At 41.8% G+C, this 17,634-nt stretch overlaps 1 protein-coding gene across 7 annotated transcripts in view; it reads right to left on the reverse strand.

The window, feature by feature from the left end:
• fgfr3 (fibroblast growth factor receptor 3) overlaps positions 1 to 17,634 on the reverse strand; it is a 74,903-nt gene that overhangs the window by 24,256 nt on the left and 33,013 nt on the right. For all 7 annotated transcript variants that reach the window (XM_055057032.1, XM_055057033.1, XM_055057031.1 and 4 more), the window contains exons 5-6: positions 9,272 to 9,441; positions 146 to 269 (exon numbers count right to left, since the gene is read on the reverse strand). In XM_055057032.1, coding sequence (XP_054913007.1) covers positions 146 to 269; positions 9,272 to 9,441 — 294 coding nt within the window. The remainder of the gene's footprint in view (positions 1 to 145; positions 270 to 9,271; positions 9,442 to 17,634) is intronic.

The following is a 17,634-nucleotide window of genomic DNA, read 5'->3' on the forward strand; positions in this document are numbered from 1 at the left end:
CTCAAACTGGTGTTGCTCACAAACACGTACAACTGAATATCATCTGCATAAAACGTAATAAAAAGACTGAATAACAGCGGCTGAAATTTCAAAACAGAAGGATAATCTTTGGCTTTTATGAATTGAAGTGAAAGTAAACGCTTACCTAAAACGTCCAGCTGGTAGGTGTGACTGATGGTGCCGTGCTTGTTCTGCACCACGCAGGTGTAGTTTCCCCGGTCTGACGGCACGGCACTCTCCATCACCAAACTCCACTGCTGGTGTCTCAGCTGAAGATGGAAGGAATGCGTCATTAGTACCAGCACTGTCATGATAACAAATATTGCTGGACGATACAGGATATTGCCAAAAATGACTGCAGATGTCCTGAATCGACAGTAATTATTGCGATACAGTATAATAAGACCGATAAACTCTATTTTCGTAAAGAACACTTCACACTGGACAATATTTTAGTTACCCCAAAATAAAACCAAAAACAATTAATAAAACAGAAATGAAAACCACCAAAATAATAAAATGGATTCTTAAGTTTCTGTAAACTAAATTAGAAATATTAATCTGAATGGAAATCATCCAGCTCATTTAATTTGTCATCCAATTAACTGACTTATTGCGACAGGTTTAATTACAACAAGCTTAAGTTAGAGAACCAAAGTCCATTTGAAAGCATCTAAGGAGATATTGTGATTTTAATAAGCAAAAATGAAACAAGCAAGTGTAAGCATTACAAACTGAACTCCACAATGCCATTGTTTGTTTAACGGTGTACATGTACAACAGAACATCTTCTGCATAAATCCTAATCAAATCACTGAATAACACCAGGTAAGGAACATGCGTAACAAAAAGATATGCACTAGATTTTTCACTTCATTGTGGATCACTCTAATTCTCAAGTTGATAACAAAGCTAAAATTCAGAAACAATGATGGTTAAATTATCGTCATTCATCAACAGAAGCCATTTTCACACTGCCTTACTTTAACAGGTGAGTGTTCAGCAAAGCCAATGTCTGTGAGGGCTGACAGACTTTCTTCTTTTTGCACCTCTGAAATTGGTTCCACTCAAGAGCAATCCATCGCCGGAGACTCGAAAGCTAAATTTTGCGTGGTAATTCAAACCAGGTGAGGCTGGAAGGCATGGCAGACAGATACTAAATTGACAGGCTCAGAAGTCAAAGGGAAGGGAGGGAGTTAGCAGAGGAATGGCTACGCATCGTCAGGCGGCGTCTTTACAGGCCGGCGGGGGCGACCCGCGCCGCTTAACAGGGGGAAACGGGCGTCATAGGGTGAACTTCACTTGAAGAGGTCAGAATTTCTAATGAGTGATGACAACAAGGTGCCTTTTCGGGGTGGAACACTTCACCTCACCTGCACAGGAAAATGTTTTCACAAACACACTTTATGGGGGAAACCAAACAGATATAAGCGTCGCATTTGAAGGCAACAATTCCCTCCCACTGCCCTTTCTTCGTCTTCTTCTTCTTCTTCCCTCTGGAGCACACACTTCTTCACCCTCTCTCTTGGAGGTGCATTCGGAAAATAAAGCAACAGTGTAAATATTATGCCTGAGTGTGCTTTTTTTCATCTTCTTCTTCTTCTCGCAGTTGCGTGGTAACATAAACCAGGCCGCCCGCTCGGCGTTGGCAAATGGTTTTTCTGTGGAATGGCTGGCTCCACCCCGTCTATCCCCTCTCTGAGATGAGGAGTCAAACTCAAGTCAATGGCTGCTCTCATGAGCAGATGAGTGACGCCTTGTGCTGTGGTCGCTGAGGGGAGGGAAAAAAAAAAAAGTTGGTGCACGAGAAGGGAGGAGGCTAAAATGTGGTAAAATATGAGCTGGAGCTGATATTCAGTGAAAGCCAGGACCACCAACAGAACCAGGGAGACTATAATCACAGCTACCCCATACATTTACCACTCTCTCTCTACTTCTGGGACTTTGATGTGCAAACGTTTCATTTCAGATGTTACATTTTTGATGGACTTTGTTAAAAACCTGAACTCGTGTTTTGTTTTTAAATGTGACATTTTATGATGCGTAATGTCCTGCAAAAGAACTACACTTCGGTAACTTTTTACACATTTTGTGTACTTTGTTGAGATTGTAAGTGATAGAGCAAAATACATAAGTTCATAGTGGGCAGTGGTAGGACAGAGTGGGAGGATTTGTTCAAAAATAAGGTTTTTACAAACAAAAACCTGAAAAGTGTTGCTTCCATTTCTATACAGCTCCTTCTTAAGTAAAACCATCCAGTTACATTCACAAGTTCCAGTGGGAACCTTTTTGTCTGTGCGTTTCTGGTAGGCCTGTAAATCTGACGTACAAGCAATATCTGCAACGGTGGACAACAGAGCCGCTTCTCTTCATCCACTGCGGGTTCATTTCTCCTTCAGAAAATTGTTCTGATTGGACACTGGAAAAGACAACTGTTGTGTTCAAGTTGTGCTAAAAGCAGTTAGCCTGTCAGCAAAGCTATTCAGACCTAAAATAGCATCTCAATGCTAGACATGTAGCAGCAGCACAGACATCCCCAGGGCTAATGTCAGCATCCACATTCCACATTTCTAAAGAAATCAATCATCAATGATCAGGAGTTCCTGAAACACTGGAAAGGTTGAGTAGAATGACACTTTGCACCAACCTGATGATTGAATAACCTAAATAACGACAAATATCTGTGTTGTTGAGCTGCAATATCAATTTATTCAATAATGGGATTGATGGATCTCTTGTAATGACTCAAGTGAATGCCCCACATTTTAGATATTCTTTTGTAAAAAATTTTAAAATATCCTTGTCCTGGTGGCTATGACATAAAATTTCCTCCCAAAATGCTAAGAAAGTTTGCCATGGTGAGACACTCTATCCAGCTCTCGCTTTTTGAAATTGAATTTCTGCTGTTGATTAAATATGAACTCTCAGTGACTTTGAGCGTTAACATTCCTCCACCTTTCATTGGTCACTTTAATTATTTTCTACACGCGGGCCGTCGGCTTTTATTAACATGTTACACTGGCTAACCCCTGGTGAACCTGTAGCATTAGTCCCCAAAAGTGATAATCCCATCCATTTCAATCATGCCAGATTCCAAGCAGAATTAAATTATTAAGCAGCTTATGTTCCAGTCATACAAGGCTTTAAAGGTTTTAGGGGCTTTGGCCGCGGCTGTACGGAGCAGCGCCAGCCATGGGAATGGATGGGAGGGTTCACACCACAAGGAACCACCTGCATTGAAAGAAGACAAAACGAGAGATGCACCGATCCCACATTAACACCTACACCAGTACCGATACTGGAAGAATATTCTAGATTGGGTATCTGTAACTGTACAAAATCCAGTCTAATTCTATGCTTTGTGATCTGAGCAACGTCTTGGTTTATTTTTGTGTCACTTTTAGAATTCCTAATTGCACTTTCTGAACAATTTGAAAGAATGTTTGTTGAAGTTAATTTTTTACATATTTGACCAAACTAGTCAACTTATTGTTTTTGTCAGTTTCAGTTTCTTTATTATTTATTTTCCATTGGCTATTCTACTCCTAATTGCACTGACTGAACAAATTAGTTTTTTTTTTGTTATGTTTGACCAAGATAGTGGATTTCAGTGAGGTGTAATGATACATTTGTAATCCAGTACATTAATGTCTCTTTAAAAAAAGAAACATTTGTAATCAGTTCAGTTGAGCCGTTTTTCTGTATGTAATCGGCTGACACTAAACCTCAAGTTGGTATCAGAAGTGGATAGAAGTGAATTTGTGCATTCTGAGACAAAGATATTGTAGTTTCTGGTACAGAGGGAAGACATTGGAGTACAATTAGGTTAGCTCATTCCAGCAGCTGGCTATTTCATGCTGGGGTGTAGTGATACAATAATCTCCTGATACTATACAATATGCAATATTCCGATTCGATGCACTTTACAATTTTCTGAAAGATTTTAGAAGGACAGAGTGATTTTGGTGACAATTTGTGTTTCATAGACTTGGATGTAATTTACTGAAAACTGATTAAAAGCACCAACTACACAATACCTGACTCCAGACAGAGTAACGGTCTACAGCTGGACAAAATGAATCATGAATGAAGAGAGGAAAATAGTTTCTCTCATTTAATTTATGTGGATTTGACATAAAACTCAAAGTTTCAACAGTGATCCAGGAGCTGAGTGGGGAAATTATCAGCCTCTGTAGACTCTCAATATACTGTACTTATGTTTTTCTTTTGGACATACTGTGGCTGCATTTTGGAGCCATTTTGGTGGTGCAGTAGTTGTTTGAGAAAACACAGGAAGCACAGTTCCCCTTCATAGTCCAAACCCTCTGTCTTCACCTCGCAAAATAGCCCTGTCAGAACAAGTGGGGGCCAGTTAGCAGAATTTATGAGTGTGTCAGAGCGGACCAGCGGCCCGGATCCGCGCTACCGTCTAATTTGACCCGCAGAGAGGGCGGAAGCAGGAAGACGCGGCCCTTCAGGGCTCGCTATTAAAATCGGGGAAAGTTTTGTTCGTCTGCTGCCTGACTTTGGCTCAGCTTGACGCTTGCACCAACGACAACGAGGATGAGGTCGTAAAACAGGATGTGTGAAAGCGACAAAGTCAAACCCCGTTAACGGCGAGTCCTGCCTTTCAAAGCCATAGTGTGTTTTAATGATAATAATAAAAATAAATAAAAAAAACAGGTGAGGAAAGTGAGCGTTGCGGCTATGGGAGGTCTAAAATTAGATGAGGAGTTGAGGGTGGAAAAAAATGGGTCTAAAAATAATCTCGCAAGCGTAGAAATTCTAGTGGAGGCTGTGCTAAAAACTGTAGTGGAAACTGGAGGATTTTGAAGTGCTTAAAGTCTTAAAAAGTAACAGCGGAGGCAGATTAAAAGCCTTTGCTTTGGAAAGCTGTCAAAACAGAGGGTGAATTCTGGATGGAAGAAGGAAAAAAAACCCCCAACTAATAACACCGTCAGCAACACAATGAAACCCCCAAACAGCAGCTTTATGTGTTGGAAGAGAAAAGACGGCTGAATGGGCTGATGGCACGCCTATCTCCTGCCATGTCCATCTGACAGCTCAATAGAGGGTTAAACTTTGACCTTCAGGCCCTGGCCTTGGAGAACTCCACAGTTGTCTGGGAAGCAGAGCAGAGATGGAATCTGAGTTTTAACAAATGACATAAGAACTTTATGTAGTTTACTGTTTAGTTCTCTATAAACCCTGAAAGTACCTGAGATTAACTTAAATGCCTGTAAAGACACGCTGAGAGTGGGAGACAAAAAAAAAAAAGTATGCTTCAGAGCAAAACGTGGACCTGGTGGATGAGGAACAACAGGTTATTCTGGAGTAGTACTTTCTTCTGAAAGAGGCAAATAACCATTTGACAACAACGCTGTCAGCATTTTTCCCTAAAAAATTGTATAGCTCCCGCTGAGCTGGCCAATTTACCCGTAAAAGTTTTTTCAGCAGCTTTTTAAGCATCTCCTGTTGTTGCTTTTGAACTCTGTGGAAAAAAAGGAGTCTGGGTATCAAGTTTCTACTTTTTCTTTTTAGATGTTGTTCTCATTGACTAAACTTTCCCAATACAGTACTTTTTTTTTATATCTTCAAATTCAAAAATACTTTGATCTCAAGGAGAAATTAAATGTTGTTGTAACTCATATTAATTCAAGTTTCTTTAGAAAGTGATAGTAGATGGCTTCTTTTCAAGAGGTGCTATTATTGCTGAGCCATGCATTCACAGCCATTTTAATCTCACAATGGAGCTGACAATCTGGCAGTGAGCGAGCTGCTATCCGACTGAAATTATGCCTGCTCGCTAACAGTCTGATGGCCTTCCATCAAAAAACTTTGATTGTCCAAAGCAGGCCCAACCGCCTGAAGTAGCTAGGAATAAGTCAAACAGAACTGGGACCATGATTAGAACTACGCCACGGGTCGGTTAGCTGCTCCTTAAACACGCGCCTCACATGAAGAGCAAAGCGGTCCTCAAAACCAGCATGGCCGAGATTCATTCAGCTAAAATTACCCCTGGCTGTCAGCACCAAGATGATGTTGTCAAGTCAGAATGGATGCAGCAGGAAGATGGCTTCACCGTCAGGACCCTGATGGGAAAAGAGTCTTTAGAATGTCATTGTTGTGGTGACAGAGCTGAAGCCCCGCCCCCCTGTGGCTTCTGCACCCCCCACATGAACCCATCACCTCCACATGGAAGACGGGGTGATACAGGGTGATACGGGGTGACGGAACGCTGTCCGCATCTGTCCTTCGCTCACGCTGACGTGGTGACAATTCAATCTGGGCTGATCTGTTTGAAATACTTCATGTCTTTATTTCTGTTTATTCATCCATTTACATAATTGAAAGCTGCGGAAGCGTCTAGCTGGCAGAGCTCAGAAAGAAATTCCAAGAGAATTTCTCGAGTTAAAGAAAGAAAATATTTCTTTATGACAACAAAGCTCATCGTTATAAAGAGAAACCTTCTCGTTTTTACCAGGTATTTAAAAAACATGCTCTTCTGCCAGACTGCAACTTGTTAGAAGGTATAAAGACACCCAGTTTCCTCCAGACGGCTTCTAAAAATCCCAAGAAGTGTTGATGTTTTAACGTTAACGATCGTTCATATTTAAAAGGGAAGATATTTTGATTCTGACGAGATATGAATCTCTGTATAATGTGTTTTGCATCTCATTATGATGAGAAAGTTTTCTCTTTTAAATGAGGCACTGCTCCTGAACTAATTTCCAAACTCTGGCAGTTAAATGCTTCCATAGGAATAAAATTGCACTGATAGATAAAATTTCTAATTAGGTGACTTCTGAATGTAATTGGTGGTTTTTATTTAGAGGTACTGCAGTAAATTGGGGGAGTTGGGTTGACTGAATCAAGATTTATTTTTGTAAAAATATAGTTTCACTGATAATTATTGAAACAATATTTAATCGGCATAAATTTATATTTAAAAGTCTTGAAAAGAAATATTTTTTTGACTGGTTAACAACTTTGATTTGCAAAAGGCTGGAAGATTTAACAAAATAAATAATGTTAACCAACCATTTTTACAGAAATTTCATTGAATCAGACTTCAGGTCTAGAGACTACAGACAACAATACTGGTATTGCTTAAATACCAGTATAATGAGCTGTGCAGTGGGAAAAAAATATCTATAAAAAATTTGGATGACAAGAAAAATCAAGTGTTGTTAATATCAAAGACACTAAAATGCAGAGAAAATAGAGATATTAATGAGGCGGTGATGTCCTCAGAGGTCTGAAATTCGGATGAGTTCAAGCTGTTACGCCTGACGACCCGTGTCACACTGGTCTGTCAGCCAGTGCCATGACCTCTCCTTTCACCTCTGCGAGGGCAAATGCTGCCCGCATGGTGATCACTAACTGGATCCTAAAACAGTTCTGGGACAGAAGGGAGGGGTGGTGCACGTAAATATCACTCAATAAAGACACATGGGAAAACGTCTTCATTAACCAGCACAGACATAAAGGAACATGGTCCACTTTTTCTGCCTTGTTCAATAAGAGAGGAGCATCTTAATAAGTCATCAATCACCCCTGAAGATCTAAATTTAAATTACGGCTAAGTAGAAGTAAAGCAGCTTTAATATACCAGATATAATAGTAGGTAAGTGAGTACTTAAATGTAAAAATCAATGTGTTAATACGCTAAAGTTAGCGTATTAACACGTTGATGTTGTGTCATAATGTGCAATTTCTTTTGGAAAAATCTTTAGACCAGAAAGCTTAGGCTTTTCAGAATCAAACTAGAATTTTGATGTCATTTCCAAGTTATCACCACCTGCTGGAGCAGTGGAGGTATTACAAAGTTGTTACTAAAACAAGCAAACAAACAAAAAAAAACCGAGGTAATTAATGAAAATTGTTCTCAATTCACATGAAATACTCAAATATTTTCTTAAATAGAACTGATGTAAATTTTTCCCAAAGAAGGACTTTCACAGGAGTTTAATGAAGAAGTTAAAGATCGGACAAACAGGTGGAATAAACATGTACTCTGAGCAGTCAGTTGGGGATTAATCTGCTGCTAACAACGTGGAACCTACCTTATCATCAGCAAATCATCATGTACACTACAGACGCTAAAAGCTGCTGTCGGGGAGCCACTTCAGTCCAAGTTTGGGTGTCCTGAGGGCTGCTGACAGGTGTGTGTGGTGTGTGTGTGTGTGTGTGTGTGTGTGTGTGTGTGTGTGTGTGTGTGTGTGTGTGTGTGTGTGGTGTGTGTGTGTGGGTGTGTGAGGTGGGGGGGAATGGATAGATAGAAGAACAGAGAGTGGGGACAGAGCGAGGGAGACAACTGCTGTTGGTCTGCTGGGAGCAGATGTTGGAAATCTCTGTAAACTGTTAATAGCTGCAGGATCTCATTACATTTAACTCTTTAAAGGCCAAAGTTCCACTTGGGAAGAAATATGTTTCAGTGTTTCTCCGCTGAGATATTAGAAGACGGTAATTTACAACCACAAAGTGATGTTTTAGTGCCAGTTTTCCTGTGATATTCTTCAAAACAAAGATTTATTTGGTGTAAAACAAAATTAAAAAATGATTCTTTTACAGTATTATTTTCACAAGTGATTAAATAATGCCTTCAACAATCAAAATCTGCTGTAAAGATTATTCAATAGAGCACAAAGTAAGAGTAACGCTGACCATTGAATATGTTTAGGAGAACTTTCAAACTGAATACCAGTGAGTTCCAATATTACTGTACATATTTAGTTATTAGTTATTAGCTAAACAAACCTAAGACTGTGACAGAGATCTCAGCTTCAAGTGAGTCTGATGACAAAACTGAACACAGCAGCTGTTTGCTGCAGTGCTTCACTATCAGCCCTGGACTATCATGCAAGCATGCATGTGTCTGGTTTCAGGACTGCAGTTTGACCCCCCACCACCACTATTAAACTTATTTTGGTCGTTAGTTGGTAGAGCATGCCTCTGTGGCGTCTTTCACGACATTTATACACCGTGAGAAGATCCGCCAGGCACGGCGTTCTTTCACCACTCAAGGTTTACGCTCCTTTAATTACGGAAACTCACGGACCAATCCCGGCACTAACCCTATGGATGGATGGACAGCGGCGTAGCTATCCTCACAGGGGATTAACATGCCTTGCTCGGGGACACTCTGGCAGCACCTTAAGGGGTGGAGATTGCGATCTCCGCCTGTCAGAGTTCCGAGTGTGATGGTTTGAATCTAAAAATCTCCTGAACTCCTCTACCCTTTTAGGTGTCAACATGCTCTTCCTCTCACCTTGATGCCTCCCATTCTCTGCTCGCCCTTGAACTCCTTGCCATTCTTGAGCCAGTGGATGGTTGGCATCGGGTTTCCGTCGGCAGCACAGCGGAACTTGACGGTGTTGGCTGCGGGGACGGCCAGGAGCTTCTTGTCCATCCGTTCGGGCTTGGTCCAAAAAGGAGCTTCTGTGGGTTCAAACACAAAATATTGTTACAGACAATAAAGGAATTCGCACAGAGCTCAAAGGATTTAAGAGACAAATGCTCAACGGGCCCGGCGGTCGTTTTCTGCTCCTGTTTTCTTTAGTATTCTTAGATCATATAACATTTTGAGAAAAGACCCTTTGGGAATGTACACATACATGTTACTATAATTGCAAAAAGATGGTGCAGAGGAGAAAGCTAGTTCTCCTGCTCTGTCCTGAAAGTGATGCAGCTTGGATGAGTTATGCACTCTGCCAGAAACAAATGGGAGATTCTGGATTCCAAAAGATCCTCCGACACAACAATGTAAAGAGCAGGAAACATGAGTTGGCTCCTCTACGTTTAGGCTTTGCTTTTGCAAATGTGGACACGTATATGTGCAAAGGTAGTCACACCTAGCCTAGGGGCAACCAGTCCATTGTTCTGAGCATCACTTCGTCCAGATTATCAGCTATTGAGAAACGATTGTTTCCTGGAGGCATGGACTCTGTCAAAGTCTGAAACGATTTCACTCAAACTCTAACGTTTAGTCATGACATTTGTAATACGCCAACTTGATGAAATTTACTAGCAATTGTGTGTGCTGTAAACGACTTAGAGATGGGAATCCAGCGAAATTGGGTAGGAGGACAATGGCCAAACATACAGCTACAAACTTCAATGCATTTTATTGGGATTTAATATGATAGAGCAGGCACTCTCGCTTCCAATTTGACTGACCTGTTCCTCAATATGAAAAACGGTCATAAGTTGCTGTTGGAAGCTTACAGGCACCTGCGGACAAAATTCTAATTCAATCCTGTTTTTATCCAATTTCAAGCCCTGCTTGGTTTACAAAGGGATGTTGTTCAGTTCATAACGGCGTCGCAGAGAAAAACGCGGCTTGACAGAAATTGAAAAAGCATTAGAAGCGGAGCCTGAAGCTCTCCGACGGTCCGAACAAAACTTATCATCTCCTTTGCCTCCGAAACAATGCGAGGGTTCATCTGAATTGCGCGATCTTGGGAGTTTGAAAACCTGTCAGGGTCGATTTATTGAGTTGTATTGAGGAGACGCTGGACAAAGGGAGTGCAGCCAGTCAGACGAGCTCTTTGTCCCATCTGTGAGGATGAGGAGGGTGAGAGCACTGAGGCATGGTACGCTCACTCTCTTTACTGGTCTCTGTGTGTGTGTTTCCCTGGACAAAAGCTGGGGAGGTGGCTGACCGGTCATCAGATGTCTCTTTTACTTTTCCAAACTCCGGAGGGGAGAGAGGAGCTAATTACCATCTGAATGCCAGGACTTCTGTCTGTGTGTAAGCTCCATCACGCATGGATGAGATAATAATTAAAAAGTAATCCAAACCGCCCGGCCCCCCCACCCTACAACAGCCGAAGTAACGGTTTCTTACTTCAGGTAATCACTGCTGAATTACGATCTCGACGTCAGATCTGCTACATGTGCTCTTATCACGATGCCTGCGGTGTTCTGATGCATTTCTGACACACAGTATTTTGGCTCCCGCTTTCAAAAACTGGCATCGGTTTCACAGAGTAATTGCAACCAGACTGAGGGAGATATTCAGTGTTGAGAGATGCAGACGTATCCTCTGAGAAAGCAAACAGAAACTTCCTAAAAACCTATCAGACAGACAGTAATTGAGCAGGTGAGCATGGAGCGCAGGCTTCCACCGTCCTCAGCTTGGAAAGACAAACACTCTCCCCACATCCAAGCCCTCGCACACCATCTCCACCTCCACCTCCAAATGAAGAATCGCTGAGGCTTCCTGACTCCCCCACTCGCCCTCCGATCCCCATGTAGCATTAGCGACTCGTCACTCCCTCTCAGTGTGGGACAACCCTCTAAGGAGTCTGAACACATTGTTTTCTTGGCATTGCAGTAAGCCACACACACTCAGTCCAAAAAAAGAAAAGTAACACACACACACACACGCACACGCCCCCCCCCCCCCCCGCCCCCCCCCCACACACACACACAGGGTTTTTAAACAGTCGCTTTCCCAATGTGTGGTCCTTCTGCTTCTGAACTTATCTGAGCCTGAAAACGCTTTCCTGCTTTCGGTCCCTCAGCCACAATGATTTCTCTAACCCCAGAATAGATGGGGACTCAATATGTTGGAGGAGTCACCATGGTTTTCTACCCAAGTTTGGTGTTTTTTCTCTTCTAACATCTTGTTCAATCATTGAGATGCTCCTTATTGTAATCGAATTTCAGTCCAACTACAACATCTGCGAGGATTTTTCCCAAACAATGTCTTGCTCTGATAGTGATATACAGACAATAAAAACTGCAGAGTTGCACCAAGGATTTGACCGGCGTTACCGCTACTGTCAGATTTCCAGCTTGAGCAGGCCTCGATGTCCGATAAATGGAAGTCTTAAAACGGATCTTTTTCAGTTAATTGAACACGGCATCACAAAGAGCTTCCAGGTCACGTTGACAGCAACATTCTTTGGCGTTTACGATGGTTCTGAGCATAGAAACTTCAATTTCCTGTAAAAGTTGGACCTGCTGTTTGTGATTGTGATCCATCTTGGACTAATGCATACAAGATTATGCAGTCAGATCTAATAAGATGGCCCTTATTTTTGCATTAAATTCATACTTTCCTAAGTTTTATTTAGGAAAGAAGTTGGTGCATTTTTAGAGTCTTTTATTTCGTGTTTCTGATGCATTTAATAAAACTGAGAAAGTAGAATCAGATTTTTCAGTCTTTGAGAAGTGAATTATCCGATTCAAATCTCTTCCCGACTGATTGGTGCGTCTTTGTTTAAAAGAGAACTGTCACGTGAACTGTTCATTTAGAGTGGATGAGAGAGCAAGAGTTTCTCTCTTCCAACCTCTGAGTGTCACCGAACAGTCCAGGACTGATGATCAAGGGTTCTCTCCAAAACCTGGTTTGTTTGGGGAAGTGTGATGCTGTAATCGAACTCTGATGCGGACCAAAAAGGGAAACTCTGGTTTGCCTACAAACCCAGGTCTTAGTTCATCTCTGCTGCTGATATAAATAATTAATGACAACTGCCAGAAGGCTAGAAAACAAATTTCTGTGGTTCTTATATTTTTCTGATAGTGTTTAATTCAGAATCAGATGAAATCGGCATAGACTAAATATGACAAATTGGTCACAGCATAATGATTCGGGCATCTTAACGTGAAAGAAGCAAAAATATAAAAATAAAGGTGAAACATAAGAGAGGACAGTTGAAGCTATAAATTATATCACCACGCCAATATAGCAAAGGGTAATTTGTCTGAATTTAGATTCAGAAGGTGCAGCAGCAAAAACATAAAGCCTTCCGTCACTTTAAAAGTAGCAGGCAGTAGCTGTTCTGATTGCAATATGACTTTTCTTTCAAACTGCAGTCCGGCTCCATGTGCTCTGCTACACACAGGAATTCTACCCCATATCTAATTGGCAGGATGGTATTTCCTCAGCAGAGGCAGGATTTTCATGGGGGGGGGGATGAGGAGGGGGGGGAGGGGGGGGGTTTGGCACCTCCAAAGAGGCACACAGTCCACAGAACCCTTTCCTGCCTGGATATTTGCTGTAGTGGAAACTCTTCCACTGTAACAGAGTGATTCAGCCATGCCACTGCAGAGATGTGTCCACCTGACAGCTGCGGAGTGGAGAAAACGCTCCCAGTGCCTAAAGCTGCACCACTTGCCTCCAGCTTGTTTGATAACTTATTCCAAAGCGTGATGGAGGAAATCACTGAACACAGAAGGAAGAAAGGCCAGTCAGTGGGAGGAGCAAGGATTTACTGCTCGATTACAGGGTAATATTGCTCTGATTTGACAGGAAAGTACAGAAATATTAGAGTTTCTTCCGTATAAAAATACATGAGCAAAATTGCTTTTAAAACAACGGTGAACGCAACTCCCTGTGTTGAAACATAGGGATGGCAGAATCATTATGTGGGGACACATTGCAACATAAAAACAGAAAAGCTGTACATCTTTTTCCTCCCGAATTTGTGCTCAAGTTTCTGTTGGTTTACCAAATAAAAAGTAAATAAAAACGTTTATATTTGTGAGGGATGCATCGATTCACTTTTTTCCGCTTTTGATACTGAGGAAGATTTCTAAGGTTTAGTATCGGCCGATACGATCTGATGAAAAAAAACAGCTGGATAGACTTAAAAGATTTCTTTTTTCAAATGCAAACATAAATGCGCTGAATTACAAGTGTATTTGCTGACTCTGTCCTAGAAACACACATTACACTACCAGCAGCTTCATGAGCTTGGTCAAAAAAAAAAAAAAAAATTTCACTTGTTCAGTCAGTGTAATTAGGATAAATAAATAAATTGACAAAAACAACAGATAAACTATTTTGGTCAAATATATATAAATAAACTGTAACAAACCTTTTAAATAGTTCAAAAAGTGCAAATAGGAATATAATATAAAATATATAACACATCTCAGAGCACAAAGCATAGAATTAGACTGAACAGATCTGCCCTAAAATATTGGGAACATTGTCACCGATACATTATTTATTATTTTCAATATTGGGACTGATACAGATATTAATATGTACCATAATTTGAACGACATCAAAAGGCGTGAAGAGGTTAGTTAGATCCGATCTTTTGTTTTTTCTTCTAATGCTGCTCCACATGCAGGAGAGCAGTTTTTACATGAGTAGAAATAAACTAGAGGTTAGTGGAGTGTGCAGCCCCAGCAGGGTTATGCACTCTGTGAGCGTTTTCTTTTAAGCCCTGCTGTTCCCACTGCTCTGCCCTCTCCGACCCCAAACCCCTGCTTCCATGTCTGACTTCCGGCTCTGTGCTGCGTGACTGCATTACTTCTGTCTACCGGACTTGAGCGTGGCGGCAATTAGACGGGGCAGGATGCGGAGGGCGGCCGGCGGCCGGGGCGCGAGGCCCGCCGGCGCTGACACGCCGCACGGGCTGAAGTTGAAGAGGGTGTTTTAATTGCGTAATTGTATAATTTGCCCTCGCTGACGCCTGCGAGCACACAGGCAGATTTCATTACAGATTACACTGGGGGCCTTTGAAGGCGCACTGCGCCGGAGGGCCTGTGGGGACCGAAGGAAAACAGAGCTGGAGGAATGGCGGCTGAGGAGCAGCGTTGCGTGGCCCAGTGTCCGACTCTCTGCTCTCCTGCCAGGGTAAACACGGAAGCTGCATAGCTCTGGAGCACGGCACAGCACAGATTAGGCTCTGTTAACATTCCACCCTCCAACACACACACACACACACGTACACTGCACGTTTTACTCACCAGAAGCTAAGAGAGTGGGCACTGCTACTCCACTCAAGAAAAAAACAAAACAAAAAAACTGACTTTCAGATGTTCTCTTTACTGTGAGAGACTGGAAGATAACTGAACGCTTACATTAGTCACTTTTAGATGCCTCAACCACCGAGGCATTTCACGCCTTCAAAGGATGGAAGAAGAACCAGTACATATGGAGACATTGAGTCGTAATCTGCTAGGTAATCTACAGTAAAGCTGAAACGATTAATCAAATTAATCATGATTATTTGATTATTGAAATAATCCGCAACTAATTTAGTGACTGATTCACTGTTAACTGGAGTATACCAACTCGGTAAAACGGTAATTTCCTGAAAGAAAGAGGTAGAGAAAACTGAGCTTCTCAACTCATGGGAGAGCCCAGACACCCCATGGAGGAAACTCATTTCACATGCTTGTGTTTGTAATCTCATTCTTTTGGTCACTACCTGGAGCTTGTGGCCATAGAAGAGGGTTGGATCGAAGACCGGCCAGTAAATCCAGATCTGAAAGGCAACTGAATTGCTTTTCAATTCAGCTCACACAAATATGTCTGTTGTCTTCCCACTCATTTGTGAACAAGACCCCCAAGATACTTGCCCTCCTCCACTTGGGATACAATCTTGTCCGCAACCCTGAGATTGTACTGTACCCCTTTATAGCTTACAAATCGGAGGTGCTGATTTTCATCCCAGGCCGCTTCACCTTCGGCTGTGAACCGATTCAATGAAGGCAGGAGATCACGGTTTGATGAAGCCAACACAACCGCATCGTCTCCACTAAGCAGATATCCGATCCTGAGACCAACCAAACCGATCATCTTACCACTGTGGTCTCACACTCCAGTCCCCAAGGGCTGATGGCCTGCAACTTTTAGGATACTCTGATTCATCTCATCTGGATCCAATATTAGCCTGTTAGCAGAGCTCGCCTGCATGATAGTGAGGCAGTTTAACCATTCAGCTACAGTTTGTTGGATGAGGGACACATCTAAAAGTTGCAGGACTCTGGCCCTCAAGGATTCCAGTTTGAAATCACTGCCTTAACAACTTTGCATAAAATTCTTTCCATGACTTTTCCTGGACAATTCTGGTTACAACATCACAAAATGTTCACACTAAAAACACATTGACATTTGTGTTTTCAGCTCGATACATTTTAACTTTTAACTTGAACTCATGGCAGCCTATATTTGCACTCAACTTGCACTAAGAAATGTTGACTCTTATGCTTTTCACTCACAACAATTTACTGCTTCTTTATTTCTCTTGTGCTTGAAAAGTAAAGAGGCTTTTGTTCACCCCTCTCCCTCTTCCTGGAACTTGCTACAAGAAACTCTGAGGCTGACTGAATTCATCTCATTTAGTGCTTCAGCATCCAAACTAATGACATGTACTGGTTTTTACAGCTTGACATTTTCTTTTAACTGTGTCATTTTTTTAGTTGCATTTGTTGCTGCCTCTTGGCCAACACTCCCTTGAAAAAAAGTTTCTAATATAAATGGTAAAATAAAAGTAATAGGAGATATGAATAATTTCAGAGGCCACTGCTGTTGTTAACCTCAGTTTTGCTTTTAGCTGTATTTCCGGATGCAGCGACCTCCTGATTTGGGCAAAGGCATTCACACGGAACTAAGTTTACAAAGTCAAATCTTCAAAATGTCTTCCTGCAGATTCTTCCACCAGGTGTGTTAATGAGTCACATCCCTGGTAGAGTTCTCTCTCTCTCTCTGTCTGTGGATGTTCTTCCGCTCAACATCAGGGACTCACCGGCTGGCCGTGTGGCTCGTCACATGGCTCCTTTCTGCTGCAGCCCCACTAATTAGCAGTGGCTTAGCGGACATTAAGCTGTGATAGGGGTTTAATGTTTCTGAGCTAATCCCTCTCCTTTTGGCCGGGAAATCGGAGCCTCGTATGTCATGAGGTAGACTTAAACCCAGAGATTAAGTCTGGCAGTCAGAGGGTATTTACCGGAGTGCAGGATGTCTGCCGAAAGCTGTTGCCTTTGCTGTCACTTATGTTCGCTTGGAACACAGTCCAGGCTTTTCCTGCTAAGCGAAGGCTGTGCATTCAACATGTTCGGGTTTAACACCAAAGGTGTTCTGCTTATCCAGTCGTACAAGTGGCAGAGAGACAATGAAGGAGGGTTTCTACTGAGTTTTGGGGATCTGGTTCAGTGAGATCAGACTGAAAAGATGAAATATTTTCACCCAGACACTGCTTGTTGATGGGCTGTCCCGTCTTCATAAAATGAGAGTACCTAAACAAATTCAGTTTTTTAAATTAAAGTCTGAGCAAAAAGTGTTTGATACATTTTGGGGTTGATCTGCAGGTTGCCACCATAATAAGCGGATAACAACACACTTTGGAGTGGAATTTGTTACTGAGTGACAAACATTGAATGAACAAAAAAGAGCTAACATATTGAGACTAGCGCTGAATGATATGGCTGAAAAAATGTGCCAGGAAAATCTGATTTGGCATTCAGGAGCGCGCCGGGTTCAGGTGTAACCTGTCGATTTTGATCATTCTTGATTAATTTTTTGTTTTGAAAATATGTGAAATTTCTCTCATTTTCCTCCACCCCATTACTTCTTATTTTTCAGCAGTTAGGAGGCAAAACCTGAAACTCAACAAGTTGTTGCTAGGTAATGAAAGAGTGAGTGAATGAGTTGATGCCACCAAGCTTGCTTAACTGGCTTCGAGAGGGGGAGGGGCTAAAGTCTTTTCTCTGCCTATACTCCCAGAATGCAGTATGGTTTTGAATCGGAGTTCAATAAATAGTCCACATATGGAATGTTATCTTTTGATAGTATTATACATCAATATTGCAATATATGTTATGATTTATTGTCTTGCTGTAGTTGAGACATGGCTGAATTTGGTTCAGGCTGCAGGAGAGCAAGAC

The sequence above is a fragment of the Poeciliopsis prolifica genome, unplaced genomic scaffold (assembly GCF_027474105.1).
Source record: "Poeciliopsis prolifica strain line A6 unplaced genomic scaffold, Auburn_PproV2 SCAFFOLD047, whole genome shotgun sequence".
Lineage (NCBI taxonomy): Eukaryota > Metazoa > Chordata > Actinopteri > Cyprinodontiformes > Poeciliidae > Poeciliopsis > Poeciliopsis prolifica.